This window comes from Bactrocera oleae, chromosome 3 (assembly GCF_042242935.1).
Source record: "Bactrocera oleae isolate idBacOlea1 chromosome 3, idBacOlea1, whole genome shotgun sequence".
Classification (NCBI taxonomy): Eukaryota; Metazoa; Arthropoda; class Insecta; order Diptera; family Tephritidae; genus Bactrocera; species Bactrocera oleae.
In genome coordinates this window covers 10,417,024-10,442,422 of record NC_091537.1, presented here as the reverse complement: position 1 = coordinate 10,442,422, position 25,399 = coordinate 10,417,024, and the positions used below count along the sequence as shown (strand labels likewise).

Here is a 25,399-nt window from a genome sequence, read left to right as displayed (position 1 = left end):
TCTATTCCGGTCATTTACTTCTCATTACTGTAGCAAAATGCATGTTGCCCATGTGGCATGTATACTCGTATAATGTACATACATGCTCTGCAGGAAAAATTTCGCTACTTTTGAGCTGCTGCAGTTGCACTGAGTGCCGATGTTTCGATTATTGAAAATTGTATTGTCAGAATTATTTTATTAATATTTTTCAGTTTTTATTTGTCTCTTTTGCTCCAAAAAAATGTTCGATAATATTACGATAAGTTGTAAAACTCTTCGATTAATCTTGAAACCGAGAGCTTGTCACTCAATTGCATACTTATGGAACCAACTGATAGATTTAGCTTCACGCGTTTTGTCTAATTGTCTTCAAGATGCGCCTCAGAAGGCAAAAAATGCTCAATAATTAATATACCAAAAATTAGAAATTGATTTTAAGCAAGTGATATCCTTATCGAAACGAAATATTTTTCGCTAGCATTTCAGGTATTATATAGCTCTTTTTATTTATCTGAATGTATCAGTAGTCCCACCAGAATTAGTAGAAGTAGCTTGAGCAAATATGTATGTAAAAGAAATTTAAGCGCCAATTGAACAGTTGTGCTGGTGAAAAATACTCATTACTGTATTTAAGTACTTAATTAGTCAATTACTAAGTAATGATCGGATGTGTTAAATACTACATACCGTAAAGTAATCAATATCACTTTAAAGTTCTACAAATGCCACTACATAGTGGTCAATATGAACTTAATTTTAGCCATTATTTCCTTAGAGGGCTGTTTTTAATGGCTGTAATATATATATAATATATGCTTAAATTTTTTATTAATACAGTCTTAATTATCCAATTTGTTTGTTGTAAATTTTGTTGCTGCTTTTTACATTTCAAAATATGTTTTTTTCAAATTTATAACTCATCTATTGCTGCAGCTTTGTTGCACAGGAAACTGTTATGCATTTGTTGTTGCAAATAAAATTGCTGGATTTGTGGGTCAAGCGCAATTTGCGTGATTCGACATGATCTGAAACCGAGTTAGCAGTGGTGTGTTAGTTAATTGTGTGAATTTCCATATAGACATATATAGACTAAGTTATAGTAAAAAAGTTGGTAATTAGCTGAAATTGATGTAAAAAGCTGCTGGGCGACATGGCTTCAAGAAATTTGCTATTTTCATTAAACTTTTTTTTTTTTTAATTATTGCTCAACTTTAGTAGCAAATCAACTGTGCAATCTCGATTGGCAAAAGAATTTTGTTAGGTCATCGCGCATGCGTATGCGCATGTCACCCGTTGTTTAATTTTCTGGAATGCCAGAATGACGAGTGTTTGTTTGTTAGTGCGTGTAACCTCAATTCGTAAGAAGTGGCAGTAGACAAGTGGGTCTGGGTGGCACGTTGCATAACTGTATAAACACTGGAGTTGCAGTTGACAACTAAAAAACACACATGTGCATACAAACATGCACACATATGTATGTAGCCAAATAAATATTGCAATGCAGACTTGATTTGCATAATTTTTTTTTTTTTTTGTGTAATATTGTGTCGCCACATTGTTGCTGTTGTTGACTGTTGGCAAAATGTGTGACCGCCAATGCGCAAAATGCATTTAGTGGAACAGGTGTCTGTGGCGGGTTTGGCGCATTTGTTTTTTTACACTTTTGTTGTTGTTGTTGTTGTCTACGTCTTTGCTTCGCTGCATGGCCATAGCCTCGTGTACCGTTATGCGGCAGTCATACCATAACCGTGTGTACATTTAATATTCATAAGCAATGCTGCTGCTGCATGCCACACGAAGCGTAATGGAACGAGAATACACTTGCCGTCGACTGTGTGACTGACTTGCATTCTGCTGTAGTTGAAGTGCAGTTACCGTTGTAGTAGCACTTACACTACTCTTTTGTTGTTGTTTGTTGGAGTTGTTATTTGTTGCTTTGTGACAGTTGAGGTATAGTGTCTATGCGCGCCGCCCAACAAACGTATTGGGCACGGAGCTGGTGGAGCCGTGCAAACAAGAAAAACAAAAAAAAAAACAACAACAACAAAACGCGCTAGACACGTCAAGCAGGAATTGTATTTTCCGCACAAAAACTAAATCTCACTTAAACATTGCTACGCGCTTAGCGGTAAACTTGTAGCACGCATACACACACATTCGCACATGTGTGTGTTTGCTTGCGGAAAACTTGCCGCATTAAAGTTTAATGGGTGAACTTGATCTTTAGCAAAGCGTGTTAAATGTGGTCAGCTGACCAAAAACCAGCAGCTCAAACGCGCGCTAATTATGCGCTGCCCATGTGTGAACATTGAAAATTTGCGATGGCAAGTGTTTGTTGGTCGCTGGTATTCTACGTAAAGCCGGAAATCTGGTCGCGCACGCGGTGTTGAAATTTCGTAGATAAATCTTTGAGGCTTCAAGTGATGGCGAAATATTTGTAGCGTTTCCTTTCGGAGTTTTTTTTTATTGCGTTTTCCGTTAATTTGCTAAAATTTTCATGTTTTTTAGTTAGGCTTTATTTTATTCACTTATAAGTCACGCTCAAAAATTATATTCGCATTTAGCGCATAATAGAATTATAATATTAGTTTTTTGTCCGAAATAAGTCTTGTTGACTGCTAAAGGATTAATTTGTGTCAACGCGCGAACTAGTCCCTCAGTTTTTGAGATCTCGATTTGAAAATTTTCACACGCTCTTTTTTCTCTAAGATGCTGCTCATTTCTCGGCACCGCCGATATCACGCGACTATAGCATATAGCTGCCCTACAAACCGAACGATCGCAATCAAGTTTTTGTATGGAAAAATTTTTTATTTGGCGAGATATCTTCACGAAATTTGGCATGCGTTATTGTGAAAAGTAGTGATATAATTTCCAAAGAAATTGTTCAGATCGGCCCACTATAGCATTTAGCTGCCATAGAAACTGATCGATTCAAAATCAAGTTCTTATAAGGAAAAGTTGAATCTGTAACATATATTAATACTTCGGTGCAGACGAAGTTAACGTTTTTCATTTCTTGTTTTCAAATTCGATATAAAATATTTACAAAAGTTTGAAATTGTCTGCTGAGAGCGGTCGCTGTTAGCTAAAAAGATGCTAAACTATGCAGCTCTAAAGTTATCACTATAGCATCACTATAGGAGAAAGTATAGAAATTTGAACAAATGCTTGCTTTAAAAGCTTTGCGTACAACTGCATTATCGGCTGATGCATATAGAAGGTCACTGCTTTATTTAAATTTAGCTAAGGGCCTTATGCTGCAATTCCAGGCAAGTGTTTCGTAAGTTCATAAAATACTAATACTGAAGGTATTTGCAGTGATTTTCTTCGGAGATGTTGAAATTTTAGGGTGTAACTTAGTGAGATGAGGTTACTACCCCACAGCTGTATAGTTAATGAAAAATTTAGGCTTTGGTTACAATCATAGAACGGAGTTGTCAAATTTGTATGACACACAGAAAAGAGACGCTTTAGATTCCTGAGAAAATGTAGCTTTCAAAGACACCTGGAGTAAATTTTTTCGAAGAAAGTTATCTTTAGGTTAATCAGTGCTTGTGGCCACTCTCTTGTGCAAGAAATTTTTTTGCGGGCATTGAGCATATTGTGGTCTTCATAGCTGACTTAAAGTTGAAGTTTACTTAAGTTTTGTTTTGGATTTATGTACAACAAAATATTGAACACATAATATTAGGAGAATAATTTTGGGTATTAACAGAAAAATATTGTCGAGAATAAAGTGAGGTTACACCGAAAAATTTACTCAAGCGACCAGCACGTATGGATGAAGCATTGAATTTACATAATATATATAATAAAATGTCTTTAAAAATAGCGGTAACTTATTAAAATTCTATTATTAACAGTTAAGATTAAAAACAATTAAGCTTTTGAGCATAGTGTTTTCAGCGCAACGCAGAGCACAATCACTTATCAAGTCGAAACGAATCTTCTACCAAACTATTTGCTTTCTATGCACACATATGTTAACGTATATGTATGTACATTTGTTTATAAGTATGTAACCTATCTACTATATATCTACGAGTATGCACTTCCCATCGCATGACGAATTAGTTCATCTGCGATGACCTCAAGCGTTCTCGGTCAATCATTAAAAGCACACGCACATATACAAATAAAATATATTAATGTTTATAGATATATATGTATGTTTGTGTATATATATATGTGTAGTTATACTTTGGCATATATAGATATATTAGTAGCGGGCAAAAATACTTATCTGCACGTGTGAAAATAAGAAATAATGATTTCAATTGAAGTACAGGTGTATGCAGATATAGCAAAAAAATAATGTAACAACAAAAGAAATATATTATGACATAGAACGTGAAAATAGGAGGAATATAGCGCAACTTCACGTTCATGCCGCAAGTGTGTTCCTGCTATTCCTACGTCAATTTCTTATCACTTTACGTGCCTTCTGACATTAGTTATGAAGTCTTTTATTTTTACAAGCATCTCCATATATACTTATGTGTGTATTTGTGCCTTTTCCTTATAAACATATAATTTCAACAAGTAATTGCATAAATGTAAACTCAATTGAATATAAAAGAAGATAATAATGCAGAAGAATATCTAAAATAAATTCCCAGTCAGCTGGAGATTCCCTTGGGAACACAATTGCGAACTTAATAACTGCTCGGTTGAGTGATTGGTGCGCTGACTTGCCGCCGTCAAGGAATATATTACTAGTGCGCACATACATACACACACACACATACATACATATGTAGACGCATCTAATGTTGGAACGTGCAGGAATGCAAGTCAATAGCGAGCACACCATTCCCCCAACACACATACTAACACACACTTGTAAGAGAGTCTGCTTTAGCGCCCTTCTATGGCTTATGGCACGAACTAATACGTGTACTAATGATGTGGCAAATTATGTTGCACTAGAATGCAGTGCCACACAATTTATGCGCGTCGTTGCGAACGGGTTTTCCGCTACAATTAGAACTAAATTGAAATGTCGAGAATTTTCTGTGGAAAATTAAGCGTCACAGTTAATTCGAATGATGAAAAATACATATTGACAGTGTTTGTAAAAAAGTAAGGTGGTTTATATTTGCTTTTTGGCAGAAGCTTTACAAATATAAAATATCTCTAAATAATATCTCTAAAAGCTTCCTCTAATATCTTTTAGATATACAAACAGCTCTAAAAGCTTCCTTTGATAATCTATTCATCCTATAAAAAGCTCTAAGGCCTTCTCTAGTATTCTGTTAAATATATGAAAATCACAAAGCTTCCTCTGGCCTCCTACGGATCAAAAAGCACTAAAAGCTTCTTTTGGTATCCCATTAAATATATAAAAAGATTCATCTAACATCGTACAAAATCTCTCAAAATCTCTAAAAGCTTTTTCTGGTATCCTTTTAAATTTATAAAAAGCTCCAACAGCTTCTTCTAGTATTCTGTAAAATATTTGAAAAGCATTAAAAGCTTCCTCTAGCATCCTGCTGATCAAAAATTCTAAAAGTTTGCTCTGGTATCCCATTAAATATACAAAAAGCTTCATCCAACATCCTGCAAAACGAAAAGCTCTAAAAGCTTTCTCTGGTATCCTATTAAATTAATAAAAAGCTCTAAAAGCTTCCTTGTACATCTCAGTCTAATTAAAAGCAGCGTGAGGTTTACTTATCAAAGTTAAATGACTTTTCCTTAAAAAAGTCTTCAGAGCTTTTCAAATAAGTATTTTCTATCGTATTTTATTTAATATATATAAAGCTATTTAATCTTACTCTGGTAAAAATATAAAAAAAGCTCTAAAAGACTTATCTATAATAATATCTTCCAAACCAAAAAGCTTTAGAAGTTTTCGTTAGTACAAATATCTAAAATTTTTTAAAGCTTTCTTTAGCACCACATTAGAAAATCATAAAAGAGAGAGGTTCAGTCATCGAAGTTAAGAGACTCTCTCTTATCACAATGTGTTCAGAGCTTTTCAACGAAGCTAACTCGTGCGTGAGCCGCTCGCTGTTTAGACTTCGAGAGTTTTATATGAGCTTAACTGCTTTCTTTTGGGAGTATTTTTTGGGGTCTTAGATTTTGTTAGTGTTCCAAAACTATCGGGATTTTTCAATCACTAGCAAATAGAGATGGTGGATTGGTTAAGCCCGATAAAATTAAATAAAATTTTACCAGTTATGACTAGTGAGTCACTATTGAAAATCTAAATGTATGCAGCATGTCAAATGTTCTTCTGTATAAGATTTGTATACCCTTCACGCATAATCCACTTCCCATCAAGTATATCAAAATGTCACTGACAACTCAAGAACACAAAATTCACGCCGCTCAACACTGAAAACAATGCGCAACGGCATCTTCATTCGCTATGAACAACAACACATCAGCAAGTCAACCTTTTTCGCTGCAAATTCTATTTTTAATTTAAAATATTTCTGCAATACAATTAATTTTCTTCATAGTTATATAATACTTGGCTTTCTTTCTATAGCTATGTGTATGTATGTGTGCATGTAGTTTGTGTGGCGACTAAACAGGAACACCTGTTGCAGGCAAACAATTGCGCCAGTACACGATTGAGGCATTCTTCAACGCATACATATGTGTGTGTTTGAGAAAGCTCGTTCTGCGCCCGAGTGGCGTGCCGACAATGCCGTAATAGTCTTTGTTCGCAGAGAATGATTAGATAATAAAAATTTCTATAAACAAGCGCATGAAGATTGTTTGCAGTGCAATAACACACACACACACATATATATTTATATATATATGCACAACGTGCTTGTTGGTGTGTGTGTCTGATTCGAACTTGAACCGTCAGGCGCATGCTGTTGTTGTAATCTTTCTTAATGTGCAGCTTCGGCATCATCGTCACCGCCGCCGCCTGTAACTAATCTGTAATCTATTGATGTATGCGTTCTTTCTTTATCTTTATTATTTGTTGTAGTTGTATGTGACTTTTTATTGTTACTGCCATTGTTACGTTGCAACACGAAGCGCTCCAATGCAATGGCAATTATCCAGCAAGAGGCACAGCTATGTAACTATTCTAGTCTGCGTTCTTTTGTAGTATATTTACACATACATACAAGCCACACATGCTCACACATATGTACGAGTATGTATTACTTCATGTTGCATGTCCACCAACTATTCTATGCCTTTCTCTAACTACCGAGTTGTGGAAATTCGAGCCTCTCCATCAAGTACAACATCAACAATATATGGAAGTGTATTACCCGCCCTTCTCTACACCTTTCTTGCGCTCGCTCATTAATTCCTCACTGCTTGCGCTGTGGTACTCGCGATCGCGCTATGAAATGACGTAATTAAAGCAACCGCCATGGTGGCGGCGGTGGCGGTCCACAAAATGGATAGTGGTAAAAGTATTAGGAATTTGCGGTCATTTGGGCAGCTTTCGAGTTTTTTAATGATTTATAAGTTTTGAGTATTTATCTTTGATTTAAAAGTGATGGTAAGAGAGCGGACCCACTTTATTTTATTATGATAAATTTCTGTTTTTGTTGCTTTTCTTCAGTTAGTGCTTAAACTTATCTTGGATGAGTGATTAATTGATATGTCTTTGCCCTGACTTTGCTGCAGCTAGTAGGAAAATTTCATTGAAATCGTTTACTTTTATTTTAATATTTTGTGATTCTGTTGAATTAAGTAGATACTGGGTTTGGAAAGGAAAGCAAGCAGTTATCAATGATTTTAAATTCATTGATCGTTTGTTCCAGGTCTAAAGTGGATCGAGCCAGTTGCTTGCTCTAATTGAAAACTTCGATTATCAGTTATTTTTTCGTGATCTCAAGACTTTAATACCAAAATCCTGTAGACATGTGACATATTTTTTAGTTTTTGAGCTTTCTAAACACAAATACCATAATCCTCAATGCGGTCATTAGCGGAAACTCTAAGACCTCGTTAGATGTTTTTGCACTTGCCGAAACCAAATCTAAAATTTTTATATTAGTTTCATTACTTCACCACTCGGTGGGCAACTTCAAATCGTGCGTACATTTTTACTTCAAAAAGCTTCACTGAAAACCCGGCAGCCCTAAACCACTTGTAAAGGCCGTCATTTGCGGCTATCAGAGAAGCGACTTTTCAAAGTAATGCTTTAGATACAAGAAATATGTTCACTATCTATAAAGAATAGCTGTAACAATATTTTTAGAAGGCGAAACGTAAAATATATAGACATGGTTGATCGAGAGGCTAAAGAAAGAAACTAGAATGCTAAACTGTCCATTAATGATTTCTTAGGAGTCCTAGTTTCCCCTATGATCATCGGGGTCATAATTAGAACTGGAAACTAAGAGTTTTTATCGCTAAATAACGACATTAGCTTTCATATAAAAATACTGAATCAAAGACGTTTCCGGAAGTGGGTCAATCTATTGATAAAAAAACCCCTTTCTCGGCAGTGAATACACATAAATAACATGGTAATTTTCGATAAAACTCAATCGATAAAAGATGTTTCCTCTAAGCCCGACTTGACTGTGCTTGTGCTCAAAAATGAGACCTTACTTTGTTTTTGTTGTTGTTGCAGCGTAATTTTATTGTCACAAACAATCACATTGAACGACTTAGGAAATGATCTCGTGCTACTTTTTTCACTTTATGACGTAATTTAATAGCAACTGACATTAATGGCGGTGACCGGTTTATGGCGCGCTGCGCTGCCATTCGTGCCACAAGTACTTACAGCAATGCGGTAATAGTAGTAGATACAAGTAGTTAGACTGGACGTTAGTTGACACAGTGTGTGTGTGTGTGTGTCTGTGTTGGGCAGCGGCAGTTAAAGTAACTAAATTTACGCTTTTGCGTGCTGCCTAAAATAGTCGCTGCTAAGCTTAGCTTACAATGCATAAGCTTATGGTCAGGCATAAGGTTAGAGCTAAATTTACATTAGTATTTATTGGGGTTTTACTAATTGTAATCTTCTACTATTGTCAGAGAGCTTGTAGAATTTAAATGGTGTTGTTTTGGTTGTTGTTGTTACAATTTGCATACAAATTCATACTTATGCTAATGCGCTTTAAGAATATTTATATTTTTATACCCTGACCGGGGTATATTTAATCAACCACGAAGTTTGTAATACCCAGAACAAAATGTCGGAGACCCTACAAAGTATATAAATACTTGTATATAAATTATCAGCGTGACGAGCTGCATAGATTTATCCATGTCCGTCTGTCTATTTGCTTTTCCGCCTGTCTATATATAGGTACTTGAACTAGTCTCTCGATTTTTGAGATATCGATCTGAAATTTTTCACACGTGCTTTTCTCTCCATGAAGCTGCTGAGTTGTCGGAACCGCCCTTATCGAACGACTGTAGCATATAGCTATCATACAAACTCATCGATCAAAATCCAGTCCTTGTATGAACAACTTTTTTATTTGACAATATATCGTCATCGAAATTTGGCATAGAACATTGCCTAAAACAGCGCTATAATTTCCAAATAAATTGTTTTGATCGGACCACTGTAGCATATAGCTGCCATTAAAACCGAACGATTAAAATCAATATAAATATATTTTTATACCCTTGAATGCTGTAAGAAATTCACCTGTGTAGGGTATTATAGCTTCGGTGCAGCCGAAGTTACGTTGTTTCTTGTTTTATATATGTATGTACGTGTAACTATATGTACATATATATGTTTGTGTACGTAAAGCGTTATCTTTATTATGCCCATACATTCTCATAACAGCATTGCCGCCTTTGGACCAAATCCGATTTTATAACCCGTGTCATTTTACAATACCGCTTACCGACTGCGCGTGCTGACGTTACATATTAGCATACATACACACATACAACTTAAAATAAAGCTTTGCGCACTTAAATTCATATTTGCTGCCGTCTGCCGCAATATCGTTCATATGTGTGTGTGTGACATGTGTGTGTGTGACTTGTGTCTGCTTGCCATTGTGTATGCGCCGATGTGTATCACATTTTGCAGCACCTTTTCTTTCCATAAGTCTTCACCCTCTGTCACTCTTCTTTACCTACTCTAATACATTCTACTTTGCTATTAATCCAATTGCTTTTATGCTACTTGTACTTCATGCTTCTTTTTCTTTCACATTTGCTTTTATCATTACAATATTTTTTCAATGGCATTTTATAGCCGAAACCGTTAGACAGCGCATACTAACTAACTTACTAGATTACTAGTTGCAGCTAACTTTGAAAAATATACTTACAGCCACATACATATAAATATATATATATAAAATATGTGTGTATGTATGCACTTATATGCTGCTACAAAATGCTATTTCATATGAAATTTTTTCTTTGTTGCACTTTTTTTCCATAACCGCATTTTCCTTTGTGGCAGCACCGCATAAATGCCAGCACATATGCATACATACGCTCACACTTATAGTCGTTTATAAAGTGCGCGTACAAATGTCGTTTAATAAATAAAAATGTTTGTGTAGCAAACAAATGTGGCGATTGCCCTGCTCTAGCACTGGCCAGCTGGCTACTTTGCAAGTACAAGACCAACCGTCGCGGCGCGGTGCGGTGCGAAGTTATCTCTTTCTCTAGCAACGTACTTGGTACTTGGTTGCTGCTTGGCCAGCGGAGCGCTTAGAAAGAAGTTACTGGGTAAGTTAATACAAGTTTATTTTATAGAGAAACTGCTGCGCGTCAAAATAAAATAAGAACAAAAATAAAACATCAAAAAGAACGAAAATAAGTGGCAAAATGGAAAAAAAGTAAATAAGGCGAGGAAAAATAACACTAGAAAGGTGTGACTTCGGTAGCAACGAAGCTTAGATAACTTGCTCGCCAACTTTGTAGTGGACACAACTTTTATATGATTATCACTACTCAACTTATTTGTGAGTTAGGGGAACGAAAATGGAAGCAGGAAGTGTTGTTTCAGTTTAGTGAATAAATTTCGAGTAAAGAAATCCATAACCACTAAAATCTTTCAACAAATATTTATATGGGGCGTCATAGTTTTTGTATTTTTTGAATAAAACACGCCCACTTCTTTCTACTGAACTAAGTCGACCAAAGGAGGTGAGAAGTTTTGGCAAGAAAGCTTAATATTTACAACACATATATTTAGATATGCATTCATACTCGCTGTCACCTTTTCCTTTTAATTTTTTATAACTTCCAGCGATAGAAATGAACATTTGACTCAGAGTGACTGACGTGAAAAAAATTATACGAACAAATATGTGCAGTCTCCAAAAAAATATTTTAAATTTTAATGGTTGGTAACTAGTCTGAATATTTTTTTTTACCGCCACTAGTCTTTTTTCCTTAGTCAACAAAAAATATATATATAAAATGTAAAGGCATCTGATGTTCAGTTCAATATTACCTAGCTTTGCTGTAAACGTATTCTGGCTGACCTCCAATTGAACCGAACGATATTTTTTAGTATAGTGTATTTCCGTTATTTTCGATGTAGGGTTGGCTACCATATGAGAAGACAAGTGATTTATAGGAAATCATTTTAATTTTTTAGTTCTTGCAAAATTTCTGAAAACTTATCGATAAAAAATCGATTATATGAAAAGCGGGCGTAGTCAAAATAGAATTTTGAAATTTTTGGATAAATTTTGACATATTTATCGATAACATATCGATTATATGGTAGGTGGGCGTAGTTTTAAAACGATATCGATAACTTTATAGCTGCTCCAGATAAGTTTTGGTATTGAAAATTATTCTCCAATTAGGCTCAAATGCATAAACTGTTATATGAAAAACGATTTTTAATCGATATAGCTTATTATCGTAGTTGCTTAATAAAAATTCTGATAATAGCTAAGCATGTTATAGCTTTTTTATACCATTTTTTAATTTTATTTATAAGAGCAAAAAGTATACTAAATTTTTCAAAAGCAATTTTTTCATATTTTAACCAAAATTATTGTAAGCATCAAAGTGCAAACTATATGTTGAACGCTTGCGTGAACTAGCAATTTTTTTCAAATTTGTGGTTATTATTTTTATTAATAATACCAAGAATTATTTTGTGTTTTTGTTAATATTTTTTTGTGTATTTTTAAAATATATGTTATATTAATTTTTTTTTAAATTTTTGTTAATTATATTAACAGTTATTCATATTTTTCCATTAATAACATATTATTTTTTACTTTGTTGACGTTGTTGTTTGGTTTGGTGAGTTTCCTCTGCTTAACCCTTCCCCTTAAATGTTTTTTTTGTTTGTAAGTGTTTTGGATTCTTGTGTTTGTGTGTGTGTTAAATATATGTTAAGCGTGCAATTAAACAAAAACTCACCTTCGCAGTGAAGCCCATTGCCGTGATAGCCGGGAAAGCAGGTACACGTGAAGCTGCCAAGCGTGTTGATGCAGTGCGCAAACACATCGCATGGACGATATTTGCACTCGTTTTCATCTGTAAGCGTTTAGGATTAAGCATTAGTTTAATTGTGCACTGGCGTTTGTGGCGTTATATTTATGAGCGTTTTCTTGTTTGTTGTTGTTGTTTAAAAATAATTAATTTTCTTATGTAGTTGAAGTTTAGCAGTTATTATTGTTGCTGTTTGTATTGGTATAGGCAAATGTATGTATGTATGTATAAAGTAAAATTAATGTTTTTTATTGGTATTTAATTACTGCTGAGCTAAGCTACTTAAATTATATACTACAAATTTACTATGCGTAAGGCTGTGCTATGTTAGCTAGTGTTCAATATTTTAAAAAAAGTTTTAAAAAATTTTGGTAAATTAATTTAGAGTGTTTGTGATTTGAACTGGCTAATTTTAAATTTTTATTTTATTAATTTGTATAAATACCCTTTAAAAACTGCGTGTGTCAAATTATTATAATTATTTAGAATTTTTTATATGTAAGTATAATTTACTTAATTAGCGTTCGTTGCAAGCTTCAATTATTATTTTTTTACATATTAGTTTCTTCAGCTAAGCTTTTACGTGTTTGCCTTATATTTGAAGTAATTATTGTTAACTATTGTTAATAATGTTTAATTTGGTAATTAAAAAAAGTAAATTTAAAATAATTTTTTGTAAATAAATTCTTACCTTTAGATATTCAGAGTAGTTTTTATGATAAGATATTATTATTAAATTAGTTATTATTAATTAAGAATAATTAATTAAATTAAATTAATTAATTCAAAAATTAGTTTAATTCTAAATAATTTTTTCGTACTTAAATTCTTACCTTTAGCATTTCAGTGTAGTTTTTTAGGCAGAAATTAAATTTAATTAATTAATAGAAGTTAAATGAAATTAAAAGTATTTGCTTACATTAATTTAATTAAATAAATAATTAGTTTTTTTAATGTAAATTTTTAGTAACAACTGCTCTGAGTAGTAAAAATCTAATATAAATTAATTAAATAATTTTTTGTCAATTAATATTATTCATAATTATTACTTCAGAGTACACTAATTTTTCATAATTAAAAAATATATATCTTTAGTTATTAATTATCAGTAGTTTTAAAATTTTAGAACTGTATAAACAACAAAATCTATTTAATTAAAATTTTTGATCGCCAACAATTCTACTACAATATCAGCTACTACCTTCAGCATGCTACCCTAACCACCTGCACTATCTCTTAACTCCACATTTTATTATACCTATTGTTTGGCAATTGAAAACTAATTTTTTTTCATTTTCACTATTTAAATTCTCTACAAATACTTTGAGCTTTGCACAATCACACAGCCAAATCGAAGGAAATCCTTTTCCAGCAATTCGTACCGCTTATAAACTTAACAATAAATCTTAATTACCTTACAACTAACTGCAATACATTTTGCAATTACTGCTCATCGAATGACTCTATCAATTATATACATACAAACTTGTAAATATGTATATATTTGAATTTATCGCTCACTTACCTCGCTCACTGCAATTGCAACCGCCAAAACCGTCGTTACAATGGCAAACGCCATTTAGGCAAACACCATTCGTGCACTGAGTGCCTTCCTTATCACAGTCATCTGCAATTAAAAGCGTAAACGGAAATTACAATTTAACATCGTAAAGCATTTATATATTAGAATGTGCATTAATTTTAGTGCTTTGTTGGCATTTGAAAATTAAAAGGAACAATTAATGAAAATTTAATTTAAATTTTTTATTTTATTTAATAATTTTTTTTAATAAGCATTTTTTTCTAATTTCAATTTTAATTTTCATTAAATTAAGTTAATTTTTTTTTCATTTCAAATTTAATTCATTTTATTATATTAATTTAAGTTAAAATATTTAAATTTTAATTCAATATAATTTTTTTCCATTTCAAATAAATTAATTTTAATTGAAATTTAATTGTTTTTAATTTTAAACTTAATTAATATTAATTTCAATTTACATATGGTATATATATATTCCACTTCGTTAGTATTTGAAAATTTAAAAGCAAAACTTAATTAAAACAAAATTTAATTACCATTTTTTTAATTTAAATTGTTTAAATTTTTTTTTCATTTCAAATTTAATTAATTTTTATTAAAAATATATTTTTAATTTCAAATTTAATTAATTTTAATTAAATTAATTTATTATTAATTTTTAAAGTAATTAAAATTTTATTCAAATTAAAAATTTTAATTATCAAAATTTTAATTATTAATATTTATAGTTTTATATTTTAATAATTTTAATTTCAATTGAATTATATTTAGTACTTCGTTAGTATATGAAAATTGAAAAGAAACACATAATTAAAGTAATTAACATTTTTAAATTTAAATTTAAACTGTTTTCAAACTAACTTCAATTTTAATTTTAATTTCATTTTTAATTATATTTAATTACTTTGGTTTTCTGATAAAAATATATTAATCTTTTTAAAGTAATTCAGATCTTAAATTTAATTTTAATTTCTTTAATTTTATTTTTAATTAATTTTATTTTTATTTAATTTTATTTTTAATTAATTTTTAACTTAATATATTTATTAAAATTTTTTTACACATTTTTTATTACTCACTTGTGCATTTGAGCTCCTCTCTCAGCTCATCGGCACCGAGAAAACAATCTCGCCTGCCGTCGCATAATTTCGATAATTCGTATAATTGTAAATAATCTGTAGACTCATTAACTTGACAGCCGAAATAGCCATCTTCAAGATTTAGGAAAAATACTTCGCCACCAAAACGGCTATTTTTCAAATGCGCTTGGTCCGATCGTATCGTTTTGATTTGTGAATGTACCTGCAGGACGAGAAAGGAAAACACAAGAAATTAGTTAGTGAAAATTCAGTAATTTAGTAATTTCAAATGTATTTAAATAAAAAAAAACTGTAAAAGTTAATATCAATTTTGCTACGAACCAAATTTTATGCTCAAAAATACTTGAACTGCGAAGAAATATTGCACGGAACTGAGCGAATTATACAAAACCGTAAACCGAAAATGTTGCAAGGCATATTAAATTTTTGTTGCATGCCTAAAATTGGTTCTCACATTTCCGGGTTCTACTTTTTGGCAATTCATTGGTTCATTAGTAAAATTTTAAGTTTCTATTTGTGAAATATTGTTTTGGCGTTTGCTCTTTTCTGCCGATTTTCTCATTTTTTCTAATTAGTGTAATATGTAATAACTGCCTGTAGATAATTTGTTTTGCATTTTATTCTTCAATTATTTTCCGTGAAATATGAAAAAATCAATTAAGGAAGTGCAGAAATGTGAAATGAGCAATATGAATGAGTGTACGAAATTGCCAATTACGGGTTATTCAAGCCTAAAATGCTTCAATCTACTATATAATAGGTACATATATTATATAATGTGTGTACGAGTATATTCCGTACTATGAGAAATATAGCAGCTAGTCAATTAAACCTTTTGCATAAAATTTGAGAATTATTATTATTTTTTTTGAATTTTCATCGCATCTTTAATCATCCTTTAAAAAATATTATTATGTTTAAATATTGTTTATTTGCCATAAATTCGCATGATTTCGAAAGGATTATTTCTACTTTTAGAGTTTTAGTGTCAATGTCTCTCGATATTACAGTATCAACTGAGGCTGCCTGTCAGGCTGAATATACATACTAAGAAATGGCAAGAGTGAAGGAACAATTCGTACTTTACTTGATCGAATTATTGAGTACAAAATTTTAAGCCGAGCTAGGTACTTTCCGTTTACTTCAAATAGAAGTTTGCATTTAAAGCTTCGCGACAAGATGCTACAAACGCGATTGTAACTGTCACTTTGAATAAAAATGTAAACTTTAAAAATGCAATTAATATTAAAAAAAGTTAGAAAAATGTTGAGTAGATCTCAAAATTCACATTAGAAAGTCATTGTTAGAGCAATAAATCTTTTACTTTATGAATAGTTAAAGCGTTTGAGAAGTGTATGTGGTAAATAACCATGGGAACGAAATAGGGGTCAAAAAGCGCGATTCGCCTAAAATCATACTACAGATAACGATCTTTGTGCGACTCATAAGAAAATATATAAGACATCGATCTGAAATTTTGCACCCGTCGTTTTCTCACCAAGAAGCTGCTCATTTGCTATACTATACCATACAGCTGCCATACAAACCGAACTATGTATTGAAATAGAGTGCTTGTATGGAAAACTTTTTAATTTATTGAGATATTTTCACTAAACTTGGCATAGATTATTGCCTAAAGTATATAGCTGCCATACAAACCGAACGGTTGGGATCGAGTGCTTGTATGGAAAACTTTGTTACTTGAGTATATATTTATACGAAATTTCGCATATATCATTGCCTCAGGCAATGGTGCAATTTCTTGAGAGATTGTTTAGATCAGACCACTATAGCATATAACTGCCATACAAACTGAACGACCAAAATCAAGTTCTTGTAAGGAATCTTTTTTATTTGTGAAGGGTATTATAGCTTCGATGCAACCGAAGTAAACGTTTTTTCTTGTTTTTTATTGAGAAAATCTCTAACAATAGTTCATGCAAAAAGTTTTTAAAATATTTTTTTTTTTTGTTAAATTGTTCTTCACAACTTTTGCATGCTATATTGTTATGCTTCGTTGCGCATTTTCTTCGGATAATGAAACTTTAATTTCTACGTATATTTCAGTTTCAATTGAGAATGTTCTAACAATGATGTTCGACTATAAGTAAGTGAAATTAATAATATAAAATTAATATAAAACATGAGCAAATAAGAAACTAGCGTAAAACTAATAGATTTGTCATCACAATGCCTTAGAGGGAAACGAGTTGAGTAAGGTTGAACTATGGGTTTAAAAGCGCGACTAACCCTTACTACACACGCCATGCTTGAAATATATTACCAAAACAATTTTGCTTTGCGTCTGACCTTTGGCAGAAAAATAATTTTCACAAACGTTAAACTAGTTTTAGAACATTTTCCAAACATTTTCAGCAAATATAATGCCTCATATATAGCATAATTGATGGCATATGCTAAATTTTATACCGCAAATGAGCGCAAAATTGAAAATTCACCAAAAAAAAAAATGAAAATTATGTGAAATGTTTTAATAACTTCACCAGCGTGTGGGAATCGATTTTTCCACCAGTGATTAGCTGCTTGAAACCACAGAGGCTATTGACTTTCGCACACTGCTGCACGCTTATGCCAGCGGCCAACACTACGTATACACACATACAGAAATACATATTTCTTTTAACCAGCAGCGTCTGTCAAGTTCAAGTTTGTGGATGCGCCGATTTTATCAGCTGACACTGACTCTGCGATTGACTGACTAACTGACTGACTGCTTTGACAGACAGAAAGCACCGCATTGCCTGGTAAGCGCGCGTTAGACACGAGCTACCACATGCCTTCCATTGACACTGTGGCAATTAAGTGCTACTGCTATTGTTTTTACCATTATTGTTGCTTTACAACATTGTTGTCAAATATCGGTGGAATAAGTGTGGTTGCAATGTGTGCTCGTATATGCCCTTGTATGTGTGTTATTGCAGCGTAAAAAATCGACTGAAGTAATCTATAATAGTGACCTTGCGGCAGGCATGCTGCTTCATGATTGAATTGAAAAAATTTGCAAATTTATTCAATTGATGTGTGCAACAACAACAACAACAATCACATTAAATGGCTGTTGTGCTGTTTTTTGAGTTGTTGTATATATGTATATGCTATTGTATTTGAAAAGCTCATCATTGTTTTAATGCTACTGCACTTTTAGTTATTAGCTGATGACAGTTGTGGGCATAGTAATATGCACAGTTTAAATTTTTTCTGTAGAAATCAAATAATAAATAGAAATCAAAATTTAGGTTTAAAATTGCAAATTTGTATAAAAAAGATAAAATAAAATAATTATAAAAAACAATTTATAAAAATTATAAAATATATAATTATATATAAAATTAAAATTTTAATTTTAAAAATTAATGCATATTAAATTATACATTTTATAAACTTTTATCTTATAAAAAATTAAATTTTATAAAAATTTTAATTTTATAAAAATTTTAATTTTATAAAAAAATTAATTTTTTAAGAAAGTTAATTTTAATTTGTGATTATCATAAAAGAACTAAATCCTTAAAAAAAAACAATCAGACATTATATTTGTTTTTTAAGTTAGTTTTTCTGTGCAGGTAATGTTTTCAAATTCTTTTTATAAATTTTCAAAGTTCTTTTTTTTTGGTAATTTTTATTTTCAAATTTTAAGCCTAAAGCTTTAGACGTTAGCAAATAAAAAATTAAAAAGCATTAGCTTTTGAAAAATTTTAATTTTAGAAGAAGATTAATTGCTTTTTGAATTGAATATAAAGCAACTTTATCTTAAAAAAATTTTAATTTAAATATTTTTAAATTATTTTTATAATTTGTCAAAATTTTATTTTTTTGCTACTTTTTAGTTTTACATTTTCATTCTAAAGCTCCAGACGTCAGCAGATAACAAATTATAAAGCAAACATTATAAGCAAAAATATTTTTTTTTATTTAAAATTCGAAATATACCTAATTATATGCCCAAAACTGTATTTTTTTCGCTTTATAGCTCTCAGTACATGCATTTATTGAATAAAAAAAGTAAAAAAGGATGATTGTCAAAATGCAACAACAATTTCGCAACAATCGCATAACACCTAGCTGTGCTTATAAAAACCACAACAACATCAATAATAATTAAAAATAAATCGCAGACAATGCCGCGCATCAAAGTGCTCCCATGACATTGCTGCCAACAACTCGTGCCGCAGTCGCGCAACCGATGCCAACGATCACATGCGCGCGCAGCCAGCATTGTCAAGTGCAGTCGCGCTGGCAATTAAAAGTATTAAAACAAGTGCATACGTGTATCAGCCAGTAAATGAGCACATCTATATTAGATTTTGTAATATTACGTGTGAGTGTGTGTTTGCTTAGTTTATTTTCTTCATCGTTCCACAAGTAGCGCAACCTTTGCATTGAAAGCGTGAGCTCAGTTTGAGCTGTTTTAAAAGCAGAAATATAGAAAAGCTAAAGAGGGTAAACAATAGTTACCGTTATAATTGTTAACTAGCGTGGTTTCTATTGCAACCGCTGATCTGAGTTGCAACTGTCAATCGGAGTTGCTTACATACACACATATGTATGTATAAAAAAATTATATATGTATATAATAGGTATATTTGTATAAATATTATATTATATACATTTGCTGCTGATACTGCAGGATTTTTGTTTTTGTATTCCAATGCCATACAAGCGTCAATCGCGTGCCTTGCACTAATTTCTGCCTCTTTTATGGTTTTGTGTTAGAAAGCTGGAATTGTATCAATTTTTATGCTAGATTTTTTGTCATAAATATATGTATATGTATGTTCACACAGCTATTAAATAATTAGTTGCTGCACTTCACATTCTTGTTTTTTTAACTTAATTAACACCAATTATTAGCAGATTGTTGTTGTTTTGCTGTGCGCATGTGTGTGTATGGCAAAAAAGCGCACAAAATGATAACGTCAGTAATAAAAAATAATATTTGGCTGATGGAGACAGAAATTTCAGAGGTAGCTTTCATTAAAAATATATCGTTTAAAAATTATAATATAAAAATTTATTTTTCACGATTTTATGCGAAAAAGATAAAATTTATGTATATTTTAAAATTTTTTTATAAAAATATTTATAAATGTTTATGTAAGTTTCATAAAAAAAATCAACGCTTTTTTTGTATTAAATTATAACTGCTTTTAAATTGGTAATTTTTAATATGATTTCGGTTAATTATTTACGTTTTTTTTCAAGTAGAAAAGGTACAGGTATCATTTAACTAAAAAAAATTTTTTTTTTTGGTCGATTTATTCTTATATTTTGAATCAGTTTGCTTGAAAATCTTTATTTAGATTATTGAAATTCAAAACTCATAATTTATTTTTAAGCCATTAAATTCGTGCTCTTAACATTTAAAATCGATTTTTGGCATATTTTGCCCGAATTTTTTTTAAATTCATTTAACTTAGCTTTTAAGTTTTAGTAAAATAATTTCCTATTACTGCGTTATATGTGATTTATGCAACGAAATAATTCGTTAACATATGAAAACTTAAAACGAATCAATTAAAAGGGAAGCAAGTTCGGCGCTTAAGTCTTTAGCTTGCCAATTAGAGTATTCGTATGAAGGGAAAAACAACAAAAAATTAGTTGAATAAATAGAAATTAGAGATTTGTGGCTTTTATTAGCTAGTTTTTTTATGATAAAGTTCGCTTAAATAATTTTTTAATTTTTTTTTATTTTTTTATTTTATAGTTTTTTAATTTTTCAGATACATATATTACATATAACATTGGTTTTGAAAAAAAATACGGTGAAGAAATACATAATATTTCCAGGAACTTGTGTGTACGTACTGCGGTCGTTATTAAATAAATTAAAAAACTAAATAAATGAATACAATAAGGGTAAACTTGATTTCTACTTTTTGCACAATCAAATCTATATTTTGACATGACGTAATTTTAACAGCACATACACAGCTTATTTATTTTGATTTATGCCGTTAAAGAAACAATTAATATTTACTTTTTTCCTATGCGCTGCAAATTACGTAAGTTATTAGTTTGTTAACGGTTAATTACATTAGTTGTCTATTGAACTCTGTTTGGCAAAGTCGAAAAAGGAATTGCGAAAGAGTCGTCGACTAATGCCGAACGATGACAAAATTGATTGGCAGTTAATAATATAAGACACAAGACAACAACAACAACAACAAATGCAAGCAAAGGGGAAGTAAAAATCCTAACAGTATAAAATAAGTCAATAACCTTTCTACATGGATATTAAACCAATTGGCAATTTGTGCGCGCGCTTACGTTGTCCGCAGCGTAAAACTGTACATATACATATGTATGTACATATTTGCCTTTGTACTGCTACGAGCTTATTAATAATGGCTGTTGTGGCTGCTTAATTGGCTTGTCGTTTGGTGTGTATGTGAGATTAGTAGCTGTTGTAGGCGTTTGCTTTGATTTGTTGCAACTTAATTTTGGAAATTTGGCAACTAAAGCCTTTTTGGGATTTTTTTATAACAGCCAACGCCTTAATTTGTCAGGGTAAAAGTTCTTGCAAATGTTGACCGCAAATACCCTTTAACCTGTGTGTGTACAAAACTTGTATATTGTGTTGAAATATAAATTAATAGAAAAATTTATTCTTTCATAAAAAAAAATATTCATAGGTTTACGTAACATAACATAAAACCACATAAAGTAAGATCGCAAACAACAATATAACTAAAAATAATGCGTATAACAATGTATTTTCACTTAACTTAACAAAACTTACCGTTACCTAAAATGACTTAACTTAATATAGCATTACTTAACGAAGCATAACATAACTTTATCAAAGCAAAACTGATTTGAACATAAAATAATTAAACTTAACTTAACAAAAATTAGAACATAACCTAAAAAAGCATATTTTAACTTAACGTAGCTAAAATTAACGTAGCATAACATGACTTAACTTAACGTAGCAAACATAGCTTTATCGAAATAAAACTTAATTTAACGTAACATTTCTTTCACTTAACTTAACAAACTTAACGTAACATAACATAACTTAACGTAGCATATTTTCACTTCACGTAGCTAAATTTAATATAATAACATAACATGACTTAACTTAACATAGCATTACTTAACATAGCATACCATAACGTTATCAAAATAAAACTGAATTTAACGTAACATAACTAGGAATAGCATACATAACGTCATCAAAACAGAACTTAACGTAACATAGAAAAACAGTTAAGTTCGGTTTTTAACATAGAAAAACGTAACATAATTTAACATAACATATTATAACTTAAGGTAACGTACCAAAAAAGAGAAAAACATAACATAACCTAAAGGGTCTTCAATAACCAAAAAGCGCAATTAACTAAACACATTTAATCTCTTAATTAAGTCCACGTCAAGAAGTTGCATCAAAAAATAAAAAATACCACTTTCTAAATATGCATTGGGTATAAATTTCACACCATCTTTAACATCTATGAGTTTCGAAATTCGTCTTTTGGCATGTCTGTGCAACAAATCAACGACTACCTTGGCTATTTACTTATTTTACCTTTCCATTGATAGGTTTTGGTTTTTATTTTACCGCTAAGTTGGCTATTTTTCTGCATTACCTTGATACTATTACTGTTATTGTTGCTGGTCAAGTTACAAAATATTCATCATACTTTGCCGCTCTTGTGTGTATTTATGTATGTATGTATGTGTGTATATATGTATATGTGTGTATATATATGTATATATGTATGTAAGCATGAAGTATGTGTGCATATATGTGTATGTGTGCGTATACACATCAGCTTTGCCAGCGATCGCAGTCGTTGACCGCTCCCGCTGTCGGCATTGCGCTTACGAACCAGATGACAGCGATCGAGTGTGTGTCATTTGTTGGTTATTGTTTCTGTTGTTTTGCTTTTCTAACACTACATTGTTATTGTTGGTTCAACTTTTCAAATCGCGCTTTCTTTCGCTTTGGCATTTCGCCGCTTTTGGCTGTTGGTCGGGCATATAGATAAATTTATTGTTGTTGTAGCTTTTTTGGTGTGCTTTAAGCTTCCCACTCGGCAGTAACACATTTACCTATTTTCAAAACTTTCTGAATTTTTGCGCGAGTGCTGTGAGCGGGTCGGGATTGCGTCCGTCTTTGTCGTGGCTCATTAGAGATATGCAGATTGTGAAGATTTGCTTTTCATAATGAAATTTTTTTCCTTATTTAATTTATTTATAAATATATTTTTTTTTGCGTAAGTCAACTGCTCTTAATTACCTCATTCAGCGCTTGTTTATTGTTCGTGAAATTCACAAAATATATCACTTTTCTTGCTTTCAGGCTTTCACATAAAATCATGCAAATCTGCGGATAATGAACTTTCTTCGAAGTTTCAAAGGAAAACGTGTAGAAAAATGCTTGCTGGTCATAATACAATAGTTATCGATTTCTTAGAAATCACTAAAAATTAATGGCTTCAACGAAATCGCTGCAAATATGTATTTATAAACAAATTCTTATTTACGAACATATACACATACACTTCCCACATCTATTTATTTTATTTATTGAGTCTTGCTTTTAATACGAAAGTTGTACTATTCATTTGCCAACACCGTTAGTTGCAGCTTTATCTCTTTCAAGATTTAATTTTATAGTTCATTTAACATTTCTGTGAGGTCAAGCCCTAGCTAAGTTGATTAATTTATTTTCTTTTCATTTCTATTTCTAACGCTGTGGCATCTTTATTGTTTTTAGTTTTAGTTAGCTTCGCTTTTGTTCATCAATTGACGCTGCAGTAAGCAGCCGTTTTCATTATTGATTCAAATAAATTACATTTTCTTTAGAATTTTTTACGCTGTAAGACTTTGCAGTTGCTCTAAAACACTTATTATGATTTGTTGTTGGGTTTACGCTTTCTTGGAAGTTGGAGTATGATCATCTAATCGGAATTTGTTTTTCATTGTATGACTTGTATGTGCGTGTATGGTTCCAAATTCCACAGTTAGTCAGCACAATATGACTCCTATGAGATTATTGTATTAGCAAATATTTGTAGAATACCAAAAGATACCCTAAATTAGTTAGAAAGCGGTTAGAAAGAGAAGCTAGTCGCTTCAACTTGACTCATGATGCCACTGTGAACAGACTTAGTAGGTATTCAAACTAATCGGCGTTGTAATCAAGTTTACATCATCTCTAATGCATCATACTTAAGATAAAAGGTCTCTATCAGTACTAGAACTATATAAAAATCACTTTCACAGGTCTTTGATTCTCAGACTGATTTAACCATCGAGCAATATATGCACTCTTTAGCTAGTTTTGTTGTATACGACCCAATAAGCTTTGCCATGCATCTCAGAACAAAAAAAAAATAGTCTCATTGCCTTGCAGCAGGTTCGTTGCTTAAGTCTTTTGTGAAAATAAAAATATGCGCGCTTCTCTTTACTTCAATCATTATTTTTACTATACTAAAAATATTTCTCGGTAGCACTGTTTACCTGCATCAATAACAAAAATTTTAAATTTGCTTTTATGCTGCAGAACATATTTATTTTGTTTTTTTTTATGCATATTAAAGTTACCGCTTACTAAATTCTTCACCTAATAGTTGACTTTGTTGGCTCTGCACAATAGTTGCCTGATTAAATTTACAACAATGGCAAAGCATATGGTAAATGTATAAAAGCGAAAACAAAAAAAAAATAATTGCTGCTTTGCTTTTTGTTAGCAAGCTTTGATTACCAGTGTATTAAAAATCGAACACACATTGTTTGCTTGGAAAAATGCTATAATTTCAGCTCTTTAAGCGACTCTCATTGTTGTTTGTTTTGAAATATCTTTGAAATTCTAAGAATGGACATTTAATCAAACAGCTTATGTACAAATCTAACGAGCGAAATTTTGTAATAACAACACACATATACAAGTGGCTGTAAAGTAGTTGTTTTTATCGACAGGTTTGTTAGTCGAGCACTAGTGAATGCATTTAGATTGAAGTATTGTTTGCTTAAATGTATTAGCGTCTGTATTTGTGAACATACGTCTTAGACGCTTGCCACAGCAATAAAGAGCAAGATTTTCTTTAACTGTTATTTGTTAAAATTAGGCAGCTGCTACTGAAATGGCTTGCCACCGTTCGATTTAAGCACGTATGTATTTACTTGTGCATGCCAATGATGGAACAAAATAAATAAAATTCTTTAATTTTAAGTACATATTTTAGTTCATATGTGTGGTTAGAGGTTGTAATGCTAAGTGTGTTGAGAGGGGCGTAAGGTTAATTCGTGCATAAACACTCGTATTTTTTGAATTTTAGTGATGAATCTGTGTTAAAATGTCTTTCTCCAATAGCATTTAAAGGCATGACATTCGTAGAATGTTGTATAAAAATTTCAAGAAAAATTAATA

At 31.4% G+C, this 25,399-nt stretch overlaps 1 protein-coding gene across 20 annotated transcripts in view; it reads right to left on the bottom strand.

Moving 5' to 3' along the window:
- The window catches only part of dpy (fibrillin-like protein dumpy), a 235,231-nt gene that overhangs the window by 107,691 nt on the left and 102,141 nt on the right, over positions 1 to 25,399 (bottom strand). For 19 of the 20 annotated variants that reach the window (XM_070107428.1, XM_070107446.1, XM_070107427.1 and 16 more), the window contains 3 exons: positions 14,977 to 15,199; positions 13,880 to 13,981; positions 12,283 to 12,399 (listed from right to left, as the gene is read on the bottom strand). In XM_070107428.1, coding sequence (XP_069963529.1) covers positions 12,283 to 12,399; positions 13,880 to 13,981; positions 14,977 to 15,199 — 442 coding nt within the window. The remainder of the gene's footprint in view (positions 1 to 12,282; positions 12,400 to 13,879; positions 13,982 to 14,976; positions 15,200 to 25,399) is intronic. The other variant, XM_070107434.1, reaches the window with a different exon arrangement.